This window comes from Xiphophorus maculatus, chromosome 1 (genome assembly GCF_002775205.1).
Source record: "Xiphophorus maculatus strain JP 163 A chromosome 1, X_maculatus-5.0-male, whole genome shotgun sequence".
NCBI classification, from domain to species: domain Eukaryota; kingdom Metazoa; phylum Chordata; class Actinopteri; order Cyprinodontiformes; family Poeciliidae; genus Xiphophorus; species Xiphophorus maculatus.
This window is the reverse complement of record NC_036443.1, coordinates 11,179,341-11,205,720: the sequence shown is the minus strand read 5'-3', so window position 1 is coordinate 11,205,720 and position 26,380 is coordinate 11,179,341. Positions and strand designations below refer to the sequence as shown.

Below are 26,380 nucleotides of genomic sequence, written 5' to 3'. Positions count from 1 at the left end.
TATTTACATAAAAGTAAGAGCAAAATTATTCATACTCTGACCATTTGGGATACAATGCAATTTATCAATTTGAACAACGTGTCTTCTCATTTGAAAATCCAACAAATTTGAGCTTATTGTATATCACCGGGCAACTGGGAACTATTTGGATGGAGTTTTATTTGTTAACCTGCAAATTCCATAGATAAACCCATTTAATAGTCAACACTCCTTGTCTGTACAGACAGCATATCTGTTCCTTTATTCACTTGTCTTCCAGGTTATAACAAATATCACTTTTGTTGTCTGAAAGTAGACCAGATGTCCCTGATCACAGGAAGAGTTTCATCACTCCTCGGTTTGGAGTAAAAATATAGAAAATTAACTTAAGAAGGCATTAAGATGGCATAAGAAAAGTTTGTTTTTTTTTACTTGATATGAACTGGAGTGACCCCCTCTAATTAAAAAGATAAACACGTAGGGTTATTACTGTAAGTTTCTCTTCAAAAAGTAATGAGTTTTCTCTCTTCTGTGAGTCTAATATTTTTTAAAGTAGGTGCTAAATGTGCTTGAGGGAGTTCATTTGCAAATTAGTGTCTGAGTGTAACAAACATCTTAATCAGATTGCACAACGGAGGCACAGACATCAGAAGGCTGCAGGATTTAGGATGAGGTCAACGGTTTCAGACTTCTCCTGCTTCATAATTACTGCTAAATGTTTTTGTAGAAGTTTGAAATGCAAGTAAAGTTTTTATTCTTGATTTTCCTAGTTTTACCGTATTTTGTCTGACGAGTTGAACAACGAAAGACGAAACCTGCTAGAAAGATGCTTATACGGAAAGGTCAGCATTCAGTGATGCTGGGAGAAAGCCACTTTGACTCAAAGCATTCTTAAAACTCTTTTTAAATCTAGTCAGGATTATTGTAGTGATCCTGTTTTATTTTCTAAACATGGAAAAACCTTTAAAACAATCCAGACAGGATTATTTGTAATGAACAGTGGCATATTTCTATATGGTATAGGACTCTAATCATTCCCATCACTATGTTGTTCTAAGGCAAAGACTGAATTACTACAACTGTATTTTACCGCAGTGTGTAACACAGGACATGGGGATAAGCTATGGTTTCAGTTAATAAGGTTAGTTTTTTGTTTTTCTAGCAGAAGACCACTCACCCAGCAATAACTGAGAGTAAGCTTAAGATTTCTTGCAGACAAGCAATCTCAATGAATAAGCTGTTTTTCATGAGCCGTTGTTAGTTTTAGAGGCCTCTGGGTAGAAGGCTATAGTTGGTATATGTGCATTTTTACAACCAGCTCCCTCCTAAACAAACAAACAAAAAAAACACAAAACAAGAAGGAAACGGAGCAATACTTGTTATTGCTGTCTCACTGTGTTTGCCGTTTATATTCACAGCTTGATGTTGCCTTGGACTCTTTTCACTGTTCTCTATCCTTGAGAACTTGCAGCTCTGAGTCTGACATCAGGAACTGCCCATCTTCTGTCTGATACAATAAAAATAGAAGATCCCAGTTTTGGATAAACAGTCCTATATGAGGCGAAATTCTCAGATACTGGAAGAAGGATGAATAGTCAAATCTCAATCCCTCACCTCACCTGCTTCTGTCTCTGTTAGCCTCATGAACATCCTGTTGCTGTATAATGATGATTATATGTATAAAAATCATCAGAAGAAAACCTCCATAAAAAAGACTTCCAGTGGTCTTCACCCTGCACCATTTATGGTTTTGTTAGACAAGATTTGATCACTCAGAAAACTTTGAGTCCCTGTATTTTTTGATGTAGACCATTATTAGTTTTCTTACATTTATCAACTGCTTGCCAGTGATGCACTTGTTGGTCAGATGGGTGAACTTTATCTGCTCTTGATCCCCTAATGTGATACAGCTTTAAGGAATCTAAAGCTCCTCATCACATGATGATGAGAGAGAAAGCAGTGATAAAAAGGTGGTTTATTGACAATCAGTATTGTCACTACTATATTCAACAATATTGTAAGTAATGTCCATTTCCATAGTATGGCACATCCAGAAAAAAATATATTAAAAGAAACTTAAAAAAGGCTATGCTTATTGGACAATCAGCAAGGGCTTCCATTCACACCAGCACCATACTAACATAATACTGGAGACAAAAGAGAAAGAAATAAGAAAAAAAGTCAATAAACCAGAGCAGGAACACAAATACTCGCTTTGAATTCGCTCTTCAAGCATAATGGCAGGTACCTTAGATGGGTGTCTTGTTGTTCTCAGGGCACTTCACAGTGATGCATAATACCAGACAAGCATTTTCTTCTACTCTTATGAGTCATGAAAAGCATTTTTATAGTCAGTTGATTCTTAGTATTGTCCCCTGGGAGGAGGAGAGCCCAACTTTAATGTATGGAAAATGTAAAACTGCTGTCAGTCTCAACAGGAAAAACAAAAGGCCTTTCAGGTAAAGAACCTTTAAAAAGGCAGGAACAGTTTATAAATGCCCACATTGCACATCCTACAAAATTTGTCTGTGTTATTTCCTAAAAGTTCAAACACATATGGATATACAGTATATTTGTTACTGTTAAGTTGATGTATTATTGTAAGAGCAATAGTTTTAGTCTTCCAATATTTAAAGTGAAAGTGATGTGAAAAAGAAGAGCATCTGGCCATTTATTTCTAATTGAAATGAATATTAATGCTTGGGGCCTAGAGGCCAGATGAGTCATACAATTGACGTTGCTCGTTCCTTTGGGATCCAAACTGTCCCGTCAAGCTGAGGGCCAAATCAATGACTGTGATTCGGACTGCAGCTGGGGCTTCTCTGCAAACATCATCTGCTCCACTACAGGAGACACTGGCTCCCTTATTGAAATAGACGAGTGCCTATTGGATTGGCTGGAAGGGGCAGAAGAACGAGGAGGAACTTGCATTTCATTATAACTTCAGCGGCTTGTTTACCATGAGTACTGTTAGTTTTCAGTTACCTTTGTTGATGCTCTATGATGTAAAATCTTAATCGTTGACTTGTACTAATTGGTACTTCAAACAGTTTGGAAATTTGTCATTGAAGGGTTTCCTTTGTTTTTGCCTTTAACATGCTTCAGTGTACAGTACATTTTGGGAATTTTTTTTCACCCATTTTAGGTAAACAATATCTGAAAAGCCTTCAAGTGAATTTCCAATTGCCATAATATATTTCCACACTTAAAATTTAGAAAGATCCCACCATTTGGTGGGTTATATTATTGTATGTAGCAAACTTTTTCACTTTTCTTTGACCAAACTATCCTTTGTAGCTGTGATATAATTTGCTTTACTGTTATAGATTTCTAGAACCTTATTTGTGGCTTCCACTCATAAATCCATTGTTTATTTACCCTTTGCTATTTCTCAGCATATTTCTGTGAAATATTGTCGTCAAGACAAAGATGCATGCCGGGAAATGTTGTGATATTTTACTTGCATCTTCAGTTGTACTTTGATTTTGAGTCAATACCTTTGAATATGTACTGTTGCACTGATATGTCAGTGTATCAGATTGAAAAGTGATGATGTTTGCTAGACTAATGAATGTTTTTGTTTGTCAAAAAAATAAGGTTTTTAGAAGTGTAGATGAAGTGTCTCTAAGCATTATGATTCCCAGGAAGATGGATGCAGAGTGTCCAAGAAATCCATATAAGATGCATTGCCATTAGTAATATTTTGATATTGATCCTTTTAGCAGTTCTCTTAAGCACAGCTGTCAAGTCCAGTTCTGTCTGTTGAGATGTGTGTAGCTGTGAGGGTTAGCATGACTGCGGAGACATTGATCCTTTCATGTTGTATCGATCTACAGTGTAGATCGATACACTGTAGATCACAGTAAATGAATCTGCCGTAGTACACTGGTCTTAAGATTGGCATTATTTCAACAAGGAAAGCATAGCAAACATAAAAGATGGCCTTAGGTGTTATTAATAATAACTCATATACAGAGGTTTGCAAATCTATCAAATCATCGGATTCACAACTGCTTCTTCTTCTTCATTACTGTATTTCTCCAGAAGAAACCGTTGTCATTATTACCTAAAACAATTTCTTGTTCAAATTTGCTTCCTAATAAATTTGCAAATTAAATGCAAACAAGTAACGAGATATTACAATCTCCTGTTTAATTGGTGGACTTCAATAAATAGACTGCTGGCACAGAGAATCACATATGTAGCTACAGAAAGGTTTGATTTCCAGCAAACATTTGTATTTTTGTTCTTGCATTAATAATACAAAATGTGCTGTGTTTGCTCATAAACACACAGCTACATAATGTGACAAGGCAGCAAAACAATGTTCGGTCAAAGCAAAGTAATAATGTGTAATACAGAGACTTTGTATTCAAGTCTGCTTCTAACCTTGGAAATGAGAGTAGGGTTTTGTTTTAAGAAGGACATTTCCTGTTGTTGAGCTGCTTTGTTAAAGCCATGCATTACAAGCTCTACTGTGTTGTTATTTCTTTGTTGGTTTTGTGTTTTTTTAAAAATGTTTCATTTATTTACCTGTAGCACAATCTAGCACTTAATAGCATTAAGTAAAGTAGAAACTATATTTCTTCCTGTTTCTCCAGGCAGCTGTCAGCATCGCAATATTCACAATGCAAAGAGAAGGTTTGAATGACTTGTTTAGTTTGTTGCTGTATTGTACTTCCATCTTTTATCCTCCTTCTAGAGGCTTAAGGACATCTCTTTTTTGCTTTGTTTTTTATGTTCTTCAAATGTGAATGTGAAGGTTATTACTGTCTTTTTAGCTCATGTATGCTGTTCTGAATTGTTTGGGGACTTGCTTTTTGATCCTGTTGTTCAACATCATTGTTTGAGTTTGCTTCTGAAATGTGTAGTTGAATAAATCCAAGGTTGCCTCCAATTTTAGATACATAACATTTAGAACTAACTGAATCATTGAACCAGTAATTTTACATTCTCATCCATAACCTTGCAGTCAGCTCTGTTACATTTTTGGCACTCACTTTACTGCTTCTTTTCCTCACTTTTTACCCAAGACATTCTATGCTGATCAAACTTGACCTTCTCTGAAGTGTTGGTCCCCTACTGAGGAGAAGACATAATTATTTCAGGTCAGCCATCAATTTTTGACCTCTGTTCATCTTTGCTTTTTATCTAGAAGATTGCACATTGCCTTGACTAAGTTAGCTCTATTACACAGTTCTTTCTTTCACCATACTTACTAATCAAACTTTTACTTTCCTGGATAGTTGTTGATGCTTTAGTTATTCATTAACTCTCAGATTATTCTTCCAAGATTCATTATGTGTGCTCTGTTCTTGCTGAAATTTATCATTCAGCTTTTGTTAGAAGTCTTTTTGGTATTCTTTGTTTTACTTCAGACATTGCAGCTTGCCTAATTTTTCACAAACCTCAAAATGTTTTTCCTCATTTATTGTATTGGTTCAAACAATGTAACTTTAAGTCTATAGTCATTTAAATTAGATTTTATCAGTCAAAATAAGTTTACTTAGCTCTTTGTAGATCTGTACATGTTATTTAGTATTGACTGGATTTAAAGGCAATAGAATGAGATGCATTGTGTTGTCTTAGCTTGGGTTTAAAATGTAGCTGAACAATGTAGCAGAACAGTGATTCTGAATAATACCAAGTACAGCCCTAGGAAACTCACTTAATATGATTCTGATGTGGACCTGATGTGATTACTCAGCATGCCATGCTTTTAAAAGCTGTTGCCTTGTTTTATTGTGGGTGGTACATTATTGGATTTTGATGTCAAAACTAATGATAAACTCTACATGTCCAAAATCCAACTGTCTGATTTTTATGACTCAGAACAGAACTTCTGCAGTTCTGCTATGTGTTAAAAACTTGAAACTGGGCTTCTCTCTTCTATTATTCCATCCACTGATGTAGAGCACCAGTATCGCTGGCGGAGACACAGCCACACAGCATCATGATAATGCAAAAGTGTTGGACTATTTTTTTTTTTGCCAAAAAAATGCCATTAACATTTTTTTTAAACATTACCAGTCAAGTAGTTTTATGTAGCAAAAACAAAGGTAAAAATCATTAGAACTGAAACTAATGCTACACCTCTGAGATACACTTAAAGCAGGAAAACGTCTTGTTTCCTGATACAACAAAGCACCCTGACCGTTGGAACCCAAAACCTTAAGTTGAAAGACCAAAACTTCCCACCATGTTTATTGAGTTTATGCTTACAAAAGTGATTAAAATTGCTAATCTGTCCCAAAAAAGTCTTTCCATCCTTTGCTGAGAAGATAAGAGGCAATGATGTACATTTGGTTTAAAGTCTTTTAATCTTCTCGAGAGGAAGAATCTGTTTTGCATTTGTCAAATCAGTGGCATAATGGGGCTTTGCAGCTGGATCGGCTAGGTTGTCTGAATATCCTTCTGCTTTGTTCGCTTATGAATCAGTTTGAGGGCACTTACATCACATCCGCTGACACACGCTCATGTTATTTTTAGTTGATAGGGGGAATCATTAGCATTCTACGGATTGTGTCGTTGTAGATCACTGATTTAAGTGTTGTGATGCCCCCTGACAGCTCCAGGATATGCCGCTGTGCATGGAGTCTTCTGAGATGTTTCGTTTGGCAGTTTTAATTTGATTTAAGGTAATTGGTGATTTGCGTGGCTTTCAGGAACGAGGAGGGACGCACACACATTTTCTCATGTGGTCACCTGTTTGATCTAAATAGACATGAGCTGGATCTGAAATTTTATTTTTTGTTTTTTTGCCTAACAGAAACATCGAAAAGTGAAAAGGAGAAATGTGTTACATTGATATAAAACATTTATAACAACAACGTCTTGATGTTTTAACATCTTTAACAAGTTATGGTTATTTTTTTAAATAAAATTCACAACGGACGCCTTTTACATGATATTACACTTCAGAACTTCTAAGTACCCAGACATATGGATAATCTATGATACTCCCAATGAAGAGGTATTATTATTTTTTTCCCTTTTGAGTTACTTTTTGTTCTAGTATCAAAGTCCTTCAATAATTCATAGTTTTAAGGTAGAATTTAATATTTAATAATGTAAAGTATAAGAAGGTACTAAGTTGAAAAGAAAGCCTATTCCTTACTTTAAACAGTGTATCTACATTCTCCAAAACAAGACAGATGTGGGACAGTGTGGGGAGGATGTGAGAAAAAGATAATGAAGAAAACCTCAGTTGCCAAAAACTGCTGACTTGTTGTTCAAGTACTTAAGGTGAAGGACAACTCAGAGTGACAGACAGTGATTCATGGAGGGGCACCTCACTTTAGAAGAGTGAACAGAAAGCCAAAGACGTGGTGGGAGAAAATTAGAGATATAAAGGAAGCCAGTTTCAAAGCAACACTTTGACTGAGGGTGAGACAAACCTAAAAAGAGAGAAATCTTAAGAAATATGTAGGATGTGTCTGTATATTTTATTTTAACCAAACCACAGAAGGATTCTAGATGCCGGCCACATCTTAAGCTTCTTTACAAAAAATATGTTCTCCTGTTTTTACTAGTGGCAACTTCTTTTGCTTCCTAAGCCCTACAGTACACAGCATGACACTGGAGAGATGTTCCCAGAGAGAGTATGAATGACATCTGTGAGTGGTAATAAACAGAGTTAGGACTATAAGTTCATGGAAGACAGAAATATGAAGAGATGGCATGTAGGGAGGAAGAAAGTCTCTAGTGGTTCTTGATGCAGGTCAGCACTGTGTCAACACTGTGGGTTCACTCCGGTGACATATTTAGGGCTACCAACTAGGACACAGGTGTCGAGGCTGTAGAAAACAGACGTGTGCTACCAAAGGAGAGTCGCAATGATTGAAAGCCCCAAGAGGGTAGTGTGCTTCTCCTTTAACCTTTGCTGTTTATGTCCCCCAGACCAAAGTCAGGTTCCAGACAAAATCAGCTTACAAGTTTCCAAGTGAAACACAGTGAGCTCAGGCTAATTGTTCTTCAACCTAAGAAATGCTCTGATTCGAACAAGTACAATATGTACATGAATGCAGACGCCACGCAGTCTGTGTTCATGACACTAAAGATCAGTTGATATTATCAAGAGTTTAAAGCTCTGTGCCCTCTGACCTATAGGGTGTAACCTGGCTGTGGGTGGTTTGTGACCTGTACAAGTGACTGACTGCTCCATCTTTATGCCTCTGTCAGCTTACCATACTGCTGTTTTTATCTGCCTGTGTAAAAATGTATGTATTGCTAGATTAGCAGCAATTATAATAAATAAAGGAAAACATATTTAGGATCTCATCTAGTGTAATTTAGAACTGAGTTCCCAAGATAACATGAGTCTAACTTCATCAGTTGATCTGATTGTTATTTACTGAAGAAAACAAAAAAGTAATGTGTTATTTCCAATTGGATGTTGCCTTAGGCTTTTAAGGTGCATTTTATTCTCAGGGAGAAAGTCCTTACATGTAAAAGAAGAAATATTTCTGCCAAACGTTAAGATCTGATTCTAAAGGCAATTAATATTTTTCTCTATTGATGTAACTATGACCTCTTGTGTTTTTAACAGCAGTGAGTCAAATAAGTGTGGAAAGGTAACAGCCTGAAAAAGACAGTTGTACAGCAGCGAGAGGACAAAAAAAAAAAAAAAAACGAAAACAAGTCACTTGGTTGAGGTCAGAAAGTTTCCAGTGTCAGGGCTTAAAGAAGCCATACTGCAGCTTTCTATCTACTGCTGCTGTTTACACAAAACAATGTGTTTTGTTGGTGGCAGGCAGAAAGACATGTTAACACAGAGTAAGCACTGCACTTAACAACTCCCTCCACTTCTTTACCTAGAAGCTCCTCGCAGTGACAGCTTATATCACCATGTTTGCTGCTAGAGTTTTCTGTTGCAGTGCACAGGCTGTAAATGTGTGAAGGCCAATCCTGAAAGAAAAGCAGGCTGCAGGTGAGTGCAATGAAGAGCATTTTGGAGGTTTCTTTAAGAGAACAAGAGATCAAAGAGGGATTTTAGCTGAGGCCTTCTGTGGTGTTTAATGCAATCCTGCGTTTCATTTAATAGTCCACTTTCTTCCATGCTGTGGTAGCTTGATTTTCTTGGTGGTCATTTTCAAAGCTATTAGTTGACTTGGTGCTGGTGACAGGAACCTTTGAGATATGAGTAGACAACAGAAGCCAAAGTGTCATCACTGACATTGGGCAGCAGGGAGTCTAATTTCCCTTCCGGGATTAATAAAAGCACTGCAGCCTATTCACATTATTTGAAATATACATCTATTCTATTGCCAATCCATGTCAAATTTTGACAATATATTCAAAGCGAGCGATTTATGCTATGGATAATGTTAGATTTTTTTAGTGCCTCTGCTCACTTTCCTTGACTCATGGATTGTAAGAATGAAGAGTAGCATATGTGGTGAGCCGTGTCTGGCTCAAACCAGCGTGGGAAAGTCTGTACTGTATTTCAAAATATGAAGTGAAAACCAGTTTAATGTAAAAATGACAAAGAATGTCATAGATTAGCCTCTACTGCAGAAAAAGCTCTGTCAGTTTGGACCATTTGAACATCTGGTCTACTGAACAGTGTGGGATATATGGGTGCAATGGTTCCAAAACTATTGAGAGAGTTCAAAACAAATCAAGTAACCCTAAAATGAATTTGAATATGAACTGAAATCCAGCGATGGGAACCCAAAACTCGTGAAGCATGCTCCAATTTGTGTTTAGAGAACAGTGGAAAATCTGCATGAAAATGAAATGTGATGTTATGCAGCAGGTGCAATGAAAAAAATATGACTACAAATAAAGACCTGTGATAATTACCTTTAAATGGTTATCCTTTGTAGTTAACCATCTGAGAAGTTAACATGTACATCATCACAGGTATGGGTACACATTAGCTTAAACGTTTTTCTTACTTTAAAAAACACACGCAGAAAGAAAACCCATTCAAACAAAATGTTTGTCACATGTATTAAGTACTTTCCTTAACTTTAATATTGTATCACAGAAATATATGAGACATATGCAGAAGAAACGGTCATGGTAACTCCAAAAAAGAGAGGTTTTGTTTTGTAGCAAAAGTCGTAAATGTGTTTAAATCTGCACCTGTAATTGCAGTGCATTGAAGAAATACCCCGAACCTCACAGCTGCCATCAGCCTTTAGGAAGAAAACCTGCATTTAAAATTGAGCTTTTGCACATTTTGCATATATTATCCAGTGGACGTGACAATATCAGTGCAAATTTGTATGTATAGCATTATCACAGAGCTATAGAGACTGTAGGTGGTTCAGAGTGTGAGGTTTATTGGCTGGCTTGTGGTTCATTCAGCCCCATATAGGAGGAAACATTTAGCAGCCACCGAGTTTTCTGATTTGTTCTTTCATGGCACATTGAGCAATGTGGCCACGCTGGTGCCAACCCCAATTGAAACTGTCTCTTAGGAGCTTGTTAGCTTCAGACCTGCAGTGACCCAGACGCTCTCAGATTTCCTCTAAAACCTGCTTAAGTTGCCTACTTTTCCTTTTTTTTTTTTTTTCATTTTTCTAGCACTGAACATAAAGGCAAGAAAAAAAAACAAACAACAAAAACATTTTCCTCTGGCTTTATTTCTAAGATAGAATGATCTCTGCATGAATGACAATGAAGGTGCTGCTACTAGTAGTGCTTACACAAGTATTACATATTTTTTTTTACAGGTTAGCAAAAGCGCTGCTCTTGCATAAATGCTTATTAGGTGCTGGCTGCTGCATGTCCCAAACCAACGGCAAGTTCTTCCCGCAGGCCACGAGCGATCCGCTCTATCCCCGATTTACTCATTTACAAATCAATAAAGCTCTGAAACAGGGCCGAAGGATTTCCACCTCACTGCTGTTGGCACTGAGTGATTTAGTGATATGTTTAAAAAAAAAAAGAAATCTAATGGCTGTGACATGGGCATCTGGAAGATGCTGCAAGGCTATGGCTAAACTTTAAAGCAGCTTTGGATCATTATTTGTGCTTAAGGTAGACAGAGATACGCGTTAAAGCCACCAAGGTGCTCATTGTTCAAATCCAGGAGGACAGTTTTATATATGTGACCCAAATCGTTTGGAGTGTTCATCTTTTTTATGGTTTTGCGTCAAGTCGGCTCATACAGAAGACTTTACTGCACTCCATGGCAAGTGAGAAGGGCCTAAGAGACATATTGACTGTTAAAGCTCAAGCCTTATGTTCTAAAAGATTTTTGCTCTTCAGTGAAAAAATTGTGCAATATTTTTGCAATACTCATATAATTTGAGAAGTTGAAGCAAGGTGTGTAATTTGAACAATCTCTATTAATATCAGTTAATATAAACACATAGAGTGTGCAAGGATTAAACACGAGTAACACTACAATAATAATAATTAAAAAAAACAATTTTCCTTTTAATGTGTCCTGTAAGTGCAACAGTTCTTTTTTTCTTCAGTCTAAACTCATTTTGGCTTATTTTTCAGACATACCTAATGAAGTTTAATATTGTTCATGCATCTGCCTTTCAAACACTCATGTTTGTGTGTGTGTGGTGAAATATGGTTCATAGCTGCAAGGAAACATATAGAATTGGAATTTTTAAAATCTTTTTTTGCACTTTAACCTGACTGATGGGTCAAATTTACGAAATTTCGTTCTGTATACACCCTGTGCATGCAAAATGACAATAAAGTCAGTCTAAGTCTAAATTGACCCGAACAGTATCTATGTATAAAGTAGACCTAAGGGTTGGTACAAACGTGTAAAATGAATAATTTTTCAATTTATATGTAGAGTGCACCTATTAAGACAAAAAAGATTCATGCAAAAAAAATACTTCCAACTATTTAAAAAAAAAAAAATTAACTTTTAAACAGGTCAATTTGACCTGGAACATAATAGGAGGGTTAAATGGTCTGTTGATTAATTTTAGCTAACTGATCTAAAATGTCACATTTTGCCACTGCGTAACCACAATTGGGAATTTATGTGAAAGACACAACATAGTGCATATTTGTGAAGAGGAAGAAGAAATTTCATGCATGGTTTTCCAAATATCTTGCAATTGCAATATGCGTACATATTTCACCCGTTTTAATGTCATCTCCCGAAATTAAATCCAGTGAAACCACTTGCTTTCAGAAGTCACCTAATTAGTAGATAAGCACACCAGAGTGTAATTTAATCTCAGTATAAGTTCAGCTGTTCTTTGAATAGTAAGTAAATACAAAAATATTAAGCACTTCTACTGATTCTTACTTCAAAAAACATTAAAAAGAAAACATTGTTTTTCTTTTACAGATATAATGACTAAAAGATTATGATAATAGTACTAAGTATCATTCTAACCCATCAAAATAAAACATATGATCATGGTTGCAGATTGAAGGGATCCTAACAGCTTGACAAGTTATTGGGCAGGCAAACCTTGCTTGAAACAAGGTGTGGGCGATATGGAGTTAGATTCATATCACAGTATTTTGTGGTACTATTGTGATAACAATAGAAATGAGGGTAAAATAAAGTATGTATTGCTTATTTTTGAGGTAAATGTGTGGCTGTGACTGCATGGTAGAGCATATAGTGCCACAAACACAAATACTGTTAAAAATGTTCCCATTTGAAAATGATTTCATCAGGATGCCACTTACATCAAGAAGCTTGTTTTATGTCACTAAACTGCACACAATGACTGGATTTAATAAAATGTACATAGTTATCATTAATTCCAATTTATAGTGACAATGATAAATCATCATGACAATTTATTTACATTAATAGATAAACTATTCAACAAACGCCCACCCCTGTGTGAGTGAAACACATGCTCTTTGGAACATTTATTGGCTTGCTGACAAGAAACAGGGTTGGGTAATTTGCTCCATCATTCATATCTCATGTCTCCAGAACTCTGAAGTAAATATCGTTATCACCATTTGGGATTCTTGTAGCATGATTTTTCTCCAGTTTCAGGCTGAGCTGCTGAGTTATTTAATGATTTTGCTTGATGTGTAGCATCACCACTAAAAGTTTTATGCAGTTGGCAGGCCTTGAAGTGGGGGTAAATGATGCTTTACTGCCAATTTGTTTTGGAGGGAGAGACGTGGTGTAAGTAGTGCAGCTTGGGTATCATTATGTTGTGAGAGCTTCATGGAACATTGGTTAACCTGTTTGATTTGTTTGTAGCTCTTTAGTGGAGGAAAAGTGTGATTTTCTCCTTCTAAGAGCAATTTGGTGAACAACTTGAGTCAGGATCCATCCATGCATCCATCCATGTGCACGAGAAAAATCTTTAAGTTGACAATTTCCAATGACTTGATCTTTAGCCGACTGTGTTTTTCAGTCTGGAACACTGCCAGCTCAAACTTATAATACTCAAATCCTTTACATTAAAATATTTTTCTGGGGACTGAAACTACAACACAGAGTAGGCAAAGAATGTATAAGCAAACGCTAAGGAGATGGGTTCTGGGTCCCGAAGATTTCCCATCAAAACGAGAGTCTTGTATCTATTGCAGAACAAAAGGAATAGATACACCTAGAGATCTGGGTGAAACATTATGACAATATTGCCTGAATCTGATAAAAGAGTATAATTTTTGACTTTAAGGTAAATCTGATAACTAACATTGGCTGAAAAGTCACTCTGCAAGTAATAAGTCATTTCTCTAAAATCAGCATAAAGAGCTCGATTATAGTTTGTTAAATGGACACAGGGATAAAGACCTTAATTTTTGAAGATTTGTGGTTTGGTCTGATTAAACTAAAATTGTATGGTGTTTCAATAAAATAACATTAGTACATTTGGAATACAACAGGTGGAGCCTGCAGACTTGAGCACAGCATCTCAAATGTGAAGCACAGAGTTGGAGGCATAATGTTGTGGGGTAAGTTGCCACATGCCACATTTTTCTGTTTTCTTTTTTCTTTTTTTTGCCATTGTTCTATAGCAATAGCAATGGCACTGAAATAACACAGTACAACAATTAATGGCAGATGCATTTAGTGACAACTGCAGTCCAAGTTAGTGTGTGTCTATGAACTCCTTACTGCCTCTTGACCTATTGCAACATTCTGTGCTGAATTGCACAAAAAGTTTTACAAAATATATTACAGACACAAAAAACCTAAAGGCTTGGTACTTTAACAATGACCTAACACTCATTTCTTCTTGATATGTGTATTGCGAACAGTGATATTGCGATAACGCTAAATTTGCAATATAATCTGCAGCCCTAAAGGCCACTGGGTTCACCACTGCTCCATCAACCCTTTGTAGACAAATTGATGTCATTGACCTTGTTGCTCGTCTGGGGCCATGCTGTGTTGCTTTGTCACACTTTGTAGTTTGCTTAATGTGCTCAGATATTTTTTTGTTTTAATTTTACAGGTCAAGTAGTAAACAGGCCTCACTGTGGCTCATGAAATTTTACATGTTACTGACAAAACTAAAGCAAAAAGAGAAGTAGTCTGCTACTCCAGAAATGCCTGGTTATACTAGAATGTGTGGCATTATTTCTAACACATGACCTTTGATATTACTATTTTGTGCTCCTTTCCTCTTTTTCTTATACCAGTTCTAAACCCTGGTTATATTCCTGTGAAGTTCAGCAATCTGCTCTGACAGCACAGTAGGTACAACACAAACTCGTGCAAATTGTATTTTCATTCTGCTGCTTTCATCCTCAAACAGCATTTAATATAGATTCTTTATCTTTACCCTGGGTCTACGTGTTAAAATTCAACCAAGCATATTCAATGAGTGGGCCACCAGGTGCCACTTCAGAAGACCACTTATAGCAGAGACATAATTAGTTGTACTGCATGTTTTCTGCAATAAGCAGACCTCTTTAAGTCTTGAAAATAATGGCTCAAACATCTTCAACAGAATGCATATTGTACACACAAAAGCCCTTGATGGTTCCCAACTCCTTTTTCTCTGTTTTGTGTCCTATTTCGGAAATTTATCACATTGCTTCACAGATTTGTACCTTTTTACATGCCATACTGTTTTTTTCTTAAACACTGGACATGTTTCCCCAGTCCAGGCTTTAAATCACACTAAGGCATGTTAATTCCTGAACTGACATAATCTAGAAAAAATTTAATTGGCAGCATTTAGCATGGCATAATGAACCATTATGTTCAAAGTGCATCATTCACAGCATGGTTGAATTCCTACAAAATCACATGCAGTTGTTCAGTCCGTTATTGGTTCATAAACTTGTTTATTTCTACCATTTTTATTTATTTATTTTATTATGGCAGCCTATTATTTCCCTCTTGCATGTTGAACCATGAGCCATTAACAAAATGGACAAATTCTTACTCTATTAACCTTTGGTCCACTGCTTTTTATCATTTGACTTTTAAAAATTCCCAACCAGGCTTTGATGAACATTATGAGATAAATATTTTGCTTTGGCAAATAACTATGAAATTTAAAAATAACTACTACTACTAGTAATAATAATAATAACTTATTTTAACTCAAAGTAGAATTGATTCATGGTATTGTTTTTCATGGATTTTAAAATTATCAGTAAAATAATATGTATGCAGGAGAAAGTTTGTTGCCTGGTGTTATGACATCAGATATTCTATGCAAAGATTTGCTCACTTTAGAAAGAACAACAATTTAGCACCAAGACCTTTTATCTTAAAACAAGCAATATGGTGAGGAATTGATAAATAATATAAAACAAACATTTGATCACAGAAGCACCGATCAGAATTAGACACTTTCTGATTTTGGTTGATTGGTTTATATATAAATATGTATATATATTAGGAGCAGAAGCAACATCACACAATGATATGACAAAGCAAATCAGTAATACAGTAATAGTGTTTTACAGTAAAGACAAAGACAATTATTACAAATTTTTAATTTTACATGGATTTTGGCCTCTTTTATTACTCATAATTAGCATGTTCTATTTCACACAGACGTTAAATGTTTTTAAGTGTAACAGAGCAATTTTGCTGGTACCTTCTGAAATCTCATCTTGCTAACTTTTCTGTAGCCTAAATTAACTGCAAAGGTTCTTTTGGTTGCGAAATGTTCCCTTTCAATACTATGCACCTAATTAAAAAAAAAAAAAAAAAGCTTAAACAGCAAAATTTAAGTATTTCTTTCATGTGGCCTCTATATAGAAGAGAGTTGCTAGAGATTTCCTGTTAGCACTGATCTGTTTACTGACCAGAAGAAAATGGGAATTTAGATTTTACGCCTGTCCAGTCACTAATCGGGGCAGTAAAATCTAAAAACTGCGATTCCAAGTATCATCTAGTTTAAAAATGACTTTGTTTCTATAGCCTGTCAGCTGAGCTCGTGGCTAGAGAATAGATTTTCTTTTAATAGTCTCAGGTGCATTAAAAAAATTTTTATTGCCTTATTTACTCTTGTTGGGCTTGCAAACAAAAATGTGCAACTTCTGTGTATATACCAGAACTCGATCAAAGGGAATTAGAGCAGAAAAAAGCTAATAATTGTCTGATTCCAATCATCATTCAGTTTAAATATGACTTAATTTCTGTATTTTGCTTATTCAGATCATGGCCAGAGACCAGATTTACTTTTTATAGACTCAAGATCCTAAATTTTCTGCTTCATAAAAACATTCTAATGCTGTCTTCACTCCTGTTTGGCTTGCATACACCAGACTTAGATCATGAAGGATTAAAATATTAAATCATTTTTCTCTATTCTGAAGACACACACAGATGTGATTGTCAATAGCAACTATTTTGGGAGGCCGAAGTAACACTGGGGGTCTGCAATTTTTTATATAGTTTTTTTACTGTAGATAATTATGAAAATGACATCACAATCTCCATCTAATCCTGCATTGCCATTTCTTTAAATGACCATACCATGGCGTCTATTTACTAGACATGAGTATTGTTAAATGTTGAAGACAAACAAGCTGTGTGAACACGTTTGCTTTTTTTGTTTGGAGAAAGTAATTGTCTCCTAGTCTGTGAGGTTCAGTCAGCTTTGACTATTTTCCCGTTTCTTTTTCTCACATTTAAAAACATAAAGTCCGGAATAGTGACAGAGGAACAGACAAAGAAAGGGCAGACGGAGAATGTAGCTGAAAGCAAAAAGCTGATGAAAGGAGAGGATGAAGTCATGAAAAGGTCAAGATAGCTTGTTAATCTGGGATGTGGAGGTGGGGACCAGGGAGCCTCTGGACAGGAAGACGTGGATGCTGATCTACAGTCAGCAAAGAAAGCAAAAGTAATGAGTTCTTATCAGCTGTTGGTGAGATACAGCTTAAAGAGAGCAGAGTGGAGCATGGAAGAAGGCACTTGTACTGCAGCGGATGATTTAGAAGGAGAGGACGAAGTGAGCTTTGTAGAAACGGAGAAGATTTGTGTGTTTGGGTCTTTTTTGTTCTACAGTAGAAAGCTACTGTAGAGAATAAGTATTATTGATTTGTTTGAATCACAACACACACACAGGGGTGCACACACCTGTGTTACAAAAAAACCCAAAGTATTAAGATTTACAGAACCCAGTATAGATTTATCACACCATTCAGTCAGAGGAGCAAAAATGAACTATTTTTCATATTCACATAAAACATTTATCCTGTAAAGTTCTGAATTGCTTAGCTATATTTAGACTTAATCTAATAAGGATTGATTATAATTATCAGCTCGGGGCTAATAAACTCAAGTTTTTAATTAGATACAACTCAGTCATACAAAGTTAAACTTTTAAAATATTCTGACTTAAGTTAATGTGTTCTCATGTTAATAATTTTGATGTTAATTTTATCAGCACTACACACAATGTTGCAAACTGATCAGAATTTACCTTTCTCTGATTTTTGCAAACCTTTCCTTTAAACTCTTGGCACCAATTATTTTATAACATCTTGTATCAATGATTTGTCCACTTAGCACAGTTAGCATTACAAATATAACAGACAGTATGTTACATTGTTATATTAATTGCAGTGGGTTAACTCAATTTCTGGAATAGCATTTGTCCTGACTTTATGCTAGTGTATTGTCCTGCTTGTAAGGTCATTATGGTTTGAAAACAAACTATCAAAAAGTGTCAGTATGCTGACTCTGCTGCCAGTATAAACAAAGAACAAGGTTCTTTGTTCTTTGTTGATGATTTATTTTTGCTTCAGTATTTTCCAATACATACTATAGTTCACAACTATCTAACGGTTATGTTTCTTCGGTTAATAAATATAGTTTTTGTTATTTCACCCCAAACGGCTTCCAAACTTTCATTTTGTACTCACGGACAAACCGGTTTGTGCCTACATACCTTACCACTGCTTGTCAATTTTTGAGTTCTTTTTGAAAAATGCACAAATCTCATGTATAATTTTATTTAACCAGCTTATGCAAAAACAAATTAACAGCCTTTTCCATCACTGTAAATTAAAAAAGAATAACATTGTAGATCATGGCAGCTGACCGCCAACTCAAATTAATTAACATAGTGCAGATTCATTTTGAGTCAAAGCATTCAAAACTGAGTCCATTTAGTCACAGATAGATGGCACAAACTTCTCCTTTTAGAACAGGCTCATTTAGGAACCCATTAACGTGACAGAAGTAGTAATTTCCATTTTCCATTTAAAACATGTGGTATGTGCAGTAAGTGGCTTTTAGATGAAATATCAAACACTGGTTTGATGTAACATTATATAGTAAAGCATGGAGGACTGCCTGAAAAGACGAATGTGTGACTTTAATGTACTTCACTATTGATGGAGTATAAAAACATCCTCTGAGGCCCTTTTTAAAATACTGCACTTTAGTCATCTTTCAATGGCTTGGGGAGATAAATGGTTCATAAAACTGCTCATAAAAGTTGTGGAATTACATGACACTTCCTAAATTTATCCAGAACAAAACCTAAATGCACTTTGAGAGTTGTTTGTAGTTTTAGATATTATGTTTTAGCTTAATTGCACTTTCATATAATTGATTGAACAGATGAATAGAGCAGCTACAGACATGTGGAAATTGTTCCCAGGGCTGAACTAGACTCGTGCAGCTCTGTAATTCTCTTCCTGATATCTTGGCTAATTTCTTTTGACTTCTCAATAGTGTTAAACAAGAAAGCAGTGTGTTCCTGGTGTGGCCTTAAAATACATTCACCTGTGTGCCTCTAATTTGCGCAAATTTGTCAGTTAACCAGAAGTTTGTGGCGGAAAATCCAAAAGTGTTGACCCCATTCATCAATTCTCCCTGAGACTGACCAAGTATATGTAATTGGTCAGTATCAGACTAAACTTGAAGAAATTTAGTCTGATTTCATGTCAGATGTTGAAGAAAAAAAACACATTATTTTTCTGGTGAAACTTTGTCGTGATCTGTGTTTTTCTGTGTGTTTATTTTGAGTTTCCTGTGTATCTGTGTCTCCGTGTGTTGTCCTGTCTCCCTTTGATTAGTTCCCAGGTGTTTCTCGTTCCCTGATTACCTCCTGTGTATTTAGTGTCACCTGTGTGTCTGTGTCTTTGTCGGGTCCTCGTCTCATTTGACATCTGTTCTGCCGTGTTTCTGGTCAGTCCATTTGCGTTCTCTGTTGCTACCTGTGTTGAGCCTCAGCTTCTGCTCAGCAGTGCTGCCAGGGATTTGGATTTGTGTGATCATCGTTGTGTTCTGTTTTCCTGGAGTATTCCTCATTAAAAATCTTCATTTATCGCATCCTGGGTCTACAGCATCTGCCTCACCACTCACCTCTACACCGCACTTTATGACAGTGTTGTTGTGTCAACAAAAGCAGACCTTTCAAAAATGTTGTCCTCTTGTTAAAATCTAAATATAATATGTATTTTGGTGTTAAAAAGCAACAACAAAAACTTGTATTCTTACAGATATGATGTGCCGACATGAAGGTTATCTTGGAATTTTACATGGTGCAGTTTTTTTTGTGGATAATTAAATTTTCTGCTTTAAGCATTGCTGTGATCATCTATTTCTCTGACACTACAAGCTTTTTCCCTTTTAAACTGCAGATAATTTTATCACACTGGAATCTTTGCTCCCTTCATTATCATTGGTAATTGAATTCCACTTAAATAACATTTCTTTTCATAGGTGCAGGCAGCAATGGGGTGGTGAAATGAGTAAAGCTTACACTAAAGCCTATGAAATGAATACTTTTTTCTGTATGCTTATATTTGTCGGTTTTTGACAGGAACCGAGATGCGGCTCTGTATCTCCTGGAAAACTTTTAATTCCATTCACAAAGAGCGTGCTAATGAAGCTGTGCCAAAGCTACTCTGTAAACTATTGTTCTTTCAGGCCTCTTTCATAAACCCGAGCAGGCTGAACATTGCTTCTCGGCATATCGAAGTGATATGTTCCTTTTTTTAAAATGACAACATTCACCAAAAATCCACTTCTCCCCAGTAAAGTCTCGCAAACGACAGTTCATTGTCTCCTGAGTCATGTCACCAACTAATAACATCCCAGCCTACACACTTCCTTGAATGGACTGCCTCATACATTCGGCAGCCTTTCATTATGATATGAACTGACAACGAGGCATCTTGAAATCTGGGACTGGTTAGAGTGGGTGGCTGAACGTTAAGCACTGGCTTCTCTTCGCTCCATTACTTTCGTTTATCTGCTTGATATTTATAGGGTGTCTTCAATTGGGGTCTCGATGCAGGTGAAGCGCTCAGGAAGGGCCTGTCCTGGCTGGCGGTGATTAATGCATGAATACATGAGCTTTATCTGAAGTCCGGCAGGCTCGAGGTGCAGTGAATGTCTATACAATTAAAGGCGAATGGCAGGCGCAAGAAAAGTGGAGCATTGTGTCTATCTGCAGATTGCAGACTGCGCCGGGGCACACGGGCAGTGTGGCGACGATTCCGGCAGCAGGGTCTATTCATTTCTTAATCACCTTCCATGACTCATTACGGTCTTCTTTTGTTCCTCCCACCTCCTTTTCCCTGCACTGCGCCAGCAGATAAAGTATAGTTGGCTCAGGAGAGAGACAAGCCGGGGGAAACCCCATTTAACGGTGACAGAAGAATGACGAAAAATGTGCCAGAGAAATGGACAGGTAACGACGAAGGGTATAGGAGCCCAAGAACCCAGGAGATGACAGATTGTAAGGGGAGAGGAACAGGAATGGACAAGACAGAATTGGGAGTAAAACCTCAAATACACATTAACTGATTGTCTCTTTCTTTGTACTACTGGGTTTTCAACATTACGAGCTTTTCACTATGGGGGAATTTGTGTTATAATCACATGGAGATCAGCATGAATTAGATTCGGTCTGAGGCAGTACTTGAGCAGAATTTTTACAACGCCGCAGACGAGGTACATTTAAATAAAATAGTCTCTCAGTAATTTTATGCTGATTTAATGTGTTCTATCAAAAGTAAGCTAATCCCTGTTGGATGGAACTTTTTCAAAGAGAAAATCATAAATGTTTTTGTTGTGGATCAAAAGAGAGCTTTACATCATTTTCTTAGGAACTGAGAATGCGGTTGCTGTTTATTCAGTGACATAAACAACAACTGATATTTTCTGTTCTACGTTACTGATTCTTAAATACAAATCTGTAATTTGCACAACTTAATTTGGACAACAATACTAATAAAGCTGAGTGAGTGCACTATGATGACTTATTAGCCATCAAAAATCCCCTCAACTTTGTGGAATGTTTTGTAGTAGAAAGCGATGTTTGTCTTTAATCATGTTAGAATTCATAATAAAAACAGCAGCCCAGTTCCAAAATTGCGCCCACAGACTCAGTGAGGTAAGGGAAGCTTGGAGCAGCTTTGTTGTATTTTACTCCTGCTGAGAAGAGGAACAACAGGGAGGTTCCTAGTGCAGAGCATTCATGGTGGTTTTACTCCAACAGCGTGGAGTGAATTAAAATGCCCAACTATCAACCATAGAATTGGGACATTTAAAACAGCTTTTTTACATTCAGCTGCAAAACAAACAACGGCCATTAGAAGATGAAATGGCAAAACTCTACTCAGTAGAGATCTTAACATACTGTGGTTAGATTATCACAGTTCAGTGTAAATAGGTATTGATACGTTACTGGCATTGTAATCAGGCCAGTAACATATCGAGCCTACTGATTTCTCTTCACTGTTTGGTTGTGTTAGTTTTCATCTTTTTCATACTTTCAGATTTTTGTTTTGCTAAAAAGACATCTCTCAATGAGCCCACAAAAATCCCTTTGTATATTTTTTCATAGATTAGCTCAATAAATGAAGAAAATTATTTTTTTCTTCTCTCATGTAACATAAGGTGTGTACCATAACATATTAGACTCTGCATGCTAAAGTGGTTCACCGTTTCTTATGCAGGAACACAATAATTCGCAAATGTTACTTTGCATTTTAAATTTGCATCTTGCATCTTTAATATAAATGCCTGGTATTTGAAACCTCCTTTTGCTCCATTTCACTGCTTTCTACTTTCTCCAATCTGTGGGTTTTGTCTGTTATTATACACTCTAGTGAAATGTTGGCTTTTTATACTCCTCCAAACACCTGGTAATCGTGGTGTAATACATACTACTGTGTTGTAAGATATCAAAGAAGGCGTTGAAGGAATTGTTCCCTCATATAAGGATAAGATCCAGTTACAATAAATTGCTATTACAAGTCTACAAGGTTTAAATAATTGCTTTAGTTTGGTGTTTGGTACAATTTACTGCTCATGTCCTCACAGGCAAGTTCCTTTTTGTGTCCTGGTTTGTGTTAGCAATGAACTGCTCACCGTTAATAAAGATCATTTTGAACGTTTGATGCTAAGTCATAAAGCTTTACAGATTCTTATTAGGTTTTAGAGAAAACACGTAAAAAAGCCAGTTGCATTTATCTCAAACGCTTGACACAAATACTGCATTTTAGAAGCTATTTTGTCTTCCCCTGCTGATGAATGGATGCCGATCTTTACTGCAAGCAGTAAACAATGTTCAATTTACACTGTGGTTTCTAAATGTCTTTTAAATCAAGAATGTTGTCCCTATGTGATTTAAGAGACATTTGCAGGCAGAGGAAACTTGAACAATATGCATCCTACAAATCTGAGCAAAAGAAAATACCTAAGACATGTTTTGACTTATTAATAATTGTGTTCATAAAATATTTGGGTGTTTTACTCAATTTCGTGCAGAAAATGTTTCTCCTGTTTTATGAACTTGCTTTAAATGTCAGACAGAGATTTGAAGCGTCTCTTTCCCAGTAATAAGTTGCGAAGGGTGAAAATCCCTCAGATTGTAAAGGAAAACCAAAATGTTGTGCACAGCCTGCAAAACAGCTTTGATCACCATGCACAGTAAAAAAATTGCTCAAGTTTGTAGCTGATATACGTTTAGAGACTGACCAGTAACAACAAGGATTAGGAACAATTTTATTCTTTCATTTCAGTTTTTGTCGAAGAGTTCATTTTCTTATTTATGCAGCACAGTAAAAAAAAAAAAAGACACAAAGTTCAACAAATTTTCATTTTGTACATTTTAGAGACACATTCGCTTTTGTTTGAGATGAGTTTGAAACAAATGTAGGTCCTGGTAAAGATCAAATTATCAATCAAATTAGAACTTTAGAATTAAGGGAGTGTGTGTGCACTTGCTTTATTTATTTTGCCAGATTCTTACTTGCACTGAGGTCATTCTGGAGAATTCTTTGGCTTCATGAAAAACAATATTGTTGGCTTATGAGAAGGAACGGACAGAAATGAGCTGAGCACAGACAGAGGAAATGATGCTCTTATCTGTAATCTTTAACAGATCATCCCCAAACATGATTTATCCAGTGCAAACTAATAAAGATTTTTGGAAAGCATCAATATCCTTCAAGGTGCAGTGCCTCTCGCAGAGAACCAGTACAACAAAATGTCTGATATTTTTCAGTTTCTTTCTCTGCAGCTCTTCAGTATTATTAGCTTCGCATAGAGCCTTTGTCTGACTTGAGTTTGCTGAGCTGAAAGAGACAGTCAAACCTCACTTGACTTCCTAAGAGATTTCAAAAGATCACTGCTGCAAGGTCAGGGATAGTGGCATTATTGAGGAATACTCATTAAATGCAAAGATTGAAGCAATAAGGAGAAAAGGATTAATATTATATCTTCTTTTGTGGCAACACTTATCCTTTTCGTTCTGTGAATGTGCAGAGTTTTGTTGAATTTATAAAAATCACAAAGCAGGGATGCATATTTCGCAAAAATTATTTTGACAAGAGATATAAAGGTGTTGCAGCGATTTAGTTTTAAATCAGTGTACGTGTACAGTGTTTGCATAATTCAGTAAATAAAATGGCATTCCCAGCCTAAGCTAGCTCTTTTGCATATTCTCCTAATTTTCCTCTGTACCAGCTTCTCCTCTCCTTTATTAATCAGCAGTCGTCGTGTATTTCCCATTCCTCTGAATTTATTCCACTATGCTCTTCAAGTTTCCCTTGAGTCTCTAAACGTCTGTGAGGGCTTGTCAAAGGCTCAATGCAAGGAAGATAAAATATTTTTCACAAGGCCAGCAGGCAGCTGCAGCAGCCTGAAACCTGCAGAAAAGCATGCAAAGTGAATTTTAACATAATTCAAGGGGAAAAAAACCCAAAACTGACAGTTGGATTTAGCTGGTCAAAGGCTAGTTACAGAAATTACATATTTACAAAAATAAGTGTCTCATTCTGCTTACAATTACGTTTTCAGACTGCCAAACTTGTATTTGTAGCCCATTTTAATAGTGAGCTGTCTAATGTTGTTGTAGTGACAGCAAAGGAACTCTTGAATTTGAGCTCCAAGACACATCTGTGCTCAATTACGGTAAATAATTCAACCAGTAAAAGCATTTTAATAGGTGGGTGGTGGAATGATGGTAGAAAGGAGCAGGAGCGGCAGAGGCTGAACTGAAGGCAATACAGTTTTACTTATTTAGTTATTTATTTTATTGTTTAAAATGTTGTATTTTACACCTAGTTTGACTTATAAAGAGGTTATTCTTTACAAAAGGCAGCTGTACGTGTTATTAAAGCTGATTGCACGTCTTAGTGACTGAGCTGCACTTTAATGTGAGCTGATCTGATGGAATCCATTCAATATGCATTCAGTATATGCCACTGATGGAAACCAGTAATGCTACTAGGAAGCTCTGAATGTCGCCAGAAATTAAATTATGCTCCGGTTCTAAAGAACACTGATGTTTATTTAAGTCTTTACCTTCTGTATTCAATTGTCTTTGATTGTAAAAGCTTGCATGATTTTGCTTTGGCCGAGGCGTTCAGGTTCTCCCTACAGAACCGGTATGAATGGTCAGCTGTGTGGCATTCAGAGTGAAGAGAAATAATGAATTATGTGAGCAGTGAGGGCGGGTTTGTGGAGTTGACTGGTGTGGTGGCAGTATTAATCACGCTACACTTATTTTTGTTCCTTGCAGAATTTATTTTTTTCATTCAACATGAATCTGTGTCACTTGGCTTCTCACTTTTGTTTTTGCCTTTGTATAATCTCACATTCATATTCATATGCCAGCCTCTCTTTATTTGAACTTCTAAATTCCCCATTTGTCAAAAATCACAGTAACCCTTATTGTTGTTGTGTCTGTTTGCACAGATCCGTCGCCTCAACACAAGCAGAAACCCCCAACCACGGACCTCTGCTACAAGACTGAAATCAGCAGTCTCATGGACTTCAACTCTCCTGATGCCTCACTGGACAAAGGTACAACTCACATTTGTGACAAACTGAAGCTTATAGACTATAAGTCTGAGCTGTTCTTTGTGTTCAAGTCATGCAGCTGGAATTGCAGAACCAATGGGTTACCTGATCAATATGTGTAAAATGTCCAATAATATCGCTATTCAATGACAATACTCTACATGTTTTTATCTGCATAAATTATATTGATCAATCTATTACTCAGGTTAGAGAGACATGATGAAGTAAAGCTGCTTTTTGCACTGCAGATTGTGCAGCAGATGCTCCTGACCTTTCTTTGTGTCCTAATTACAGCACTGACTTCTACATCCCCTGTTCACACCTAGATTTTCTCTGGCACACTTTTGCATAAATTACTGGACTGCAAATATATGCAATTTTGAGTACAGCATGAATTAGCAGCAAGATTTTTCTGTGAATATATTTGAAATCTTTTTTTCTCAAAACAGTTCTGATAAAACCCTGAAAAACAAGGTACTGTCTTTGTTGCCTCTGGTCTTTCAAAACTCACAAATATCTTTCCTATTTGAGCTTTCCAAAATCAATGTCTTTTTGAGGAAGCAGAGAAAAAGTGAAGTCAAAGTTAGCAGGGCATATACAAACCCTTACGGAGGAAAAAGAAGTTGGCATTGGTTTTGTTCTAATTTTAATCATAGCGGTCAGGCGAGGAGGAACTGCACTCAACAACAGAAGAAGTCCAGTAACTCGTTCTGTCTTGAAATTATCCACAGCATGTTAATGGTGAACATGTGC

The 26,380-nt window shown here is 36.4% G+C and overlaps 1 protein-coding gene across 3 annotated transcripts in view; it reads left to right on the top strand.

Moving 5' to 3' along the window:
• The window catches only part of LOC102217955 (kazrin-like), a 131,362-nt gene that overhangs the window by 59,597 nt on the left and 45,385 nt on the right, over positions 1-26,380 (top strand). For all 3 annotated transcript variants that reach the window (XM_023330940.1, XM_023330930.1, XM_023330934.1), the window contains exon 3: positions 25,523-25,630. In XM_023330940.1, the coding sequence (XP_023186708.1) occupies positions 25,523-25,630 (108 nt within the window). The remainder of the gene's footprint in view (positions 1-25,522; positions 25,631-26,380) is intronic.